At 62.9% G+C, this 644-nt stretch overlaps 1 protein-coding gene across 1 annotated transcript in view; it reads right to left on the bottom strand.

Annotated features, from left to right (window-relative positions):
• Positions 1-3: 3 nt before the first annotated feature.
• Positions 4-644, bottom strand: part of LOC104079872 (protein groucho-1-like) — a gene marked incomplete at both ends in the record, with an annotated part of 3,204 nt that continues 2,563 nt past the window's right edge. Inside the window, 1 exon segment of the mRNA XM_009582047.1 lies at positions 4-39. Coding sequence (XP_009580342.1) covers positions 4-39 — 36 coding nt within the window.

Here is a 644-nt window from a genome sequence, read left to right as displayed (position 1 = left end):
GAGCCACTCGCCCGTCGGGCAGTACCCCAGCGAGAAGATCTGCGAGGGGACAGCGGGGTGCTCAGGGGAGGTTTGCACCCACCAGCTCTGCCTGCAGCCCCCTCCAGGCACCAGCCACCTCTGCGTCCCCGACAATTCCCCGTCAGGGAAAGACTCGATCACCCAGGCACGAGCTGAGCTGGGGGTGATCCCGCTGGTGATTTAATAACGTGATGGCTTTGCCCGCAGTGCTGGCAGCAAGGCCAGCAATTCAGAAGAGGAACAGCCCAACAGGCGGGGAAGGACACAGCCCGGTCCTCTTAAATCACCGAGTGTCCCCCGCCGCTGAAATGCGGGCACAGCAAAGCCAGGAGCCGGCGGACGGCTGCAGAGCTGCAGCACAGCCCCGGCTCTTGCCCTGGCCACGGGATCCCAGCTGAAACGCAGCCTCTTCCAGGGACAGCACTTCTGCCTTTGGACAGAAAGTACCTTCCTGGCATCCTCCAGAAGAGGAAAACTCAGCATGGAAGGCAGCGAGACTAGGTAAGCTCTAAGCCACGGCTACTCGTGGGCTGGAAACCACGACGGCACGGCTCCTGGGTGCCCGGCGTTAACGCAGTGGAAAGTCCCGACAGCCAGTGCCATGGGGTCAGCAGCTGGGGAGC

Source organism: Fulmarus glacialis, unplaced genomic scaffold (genome assembly GCF_000690835.1).
Source record: "Fulmarus glacialis isolate BGI_N327 unplaced genomic scaffold, ASM69083v1 scaffold22037, whole genome shotgun sequence".
Taxonomy (NCBI): Eukaryota; Metazoa; Chordata; class Aves; order Procellariiformes; family Procellariidae; genus Fulmarus; species Fulmarus glacialis.
The sequence above is the reverse complement of the archived record's forward strand: the minus strand, read 5'-3'. Positions and strand labels throughout refer to the sequence as shown.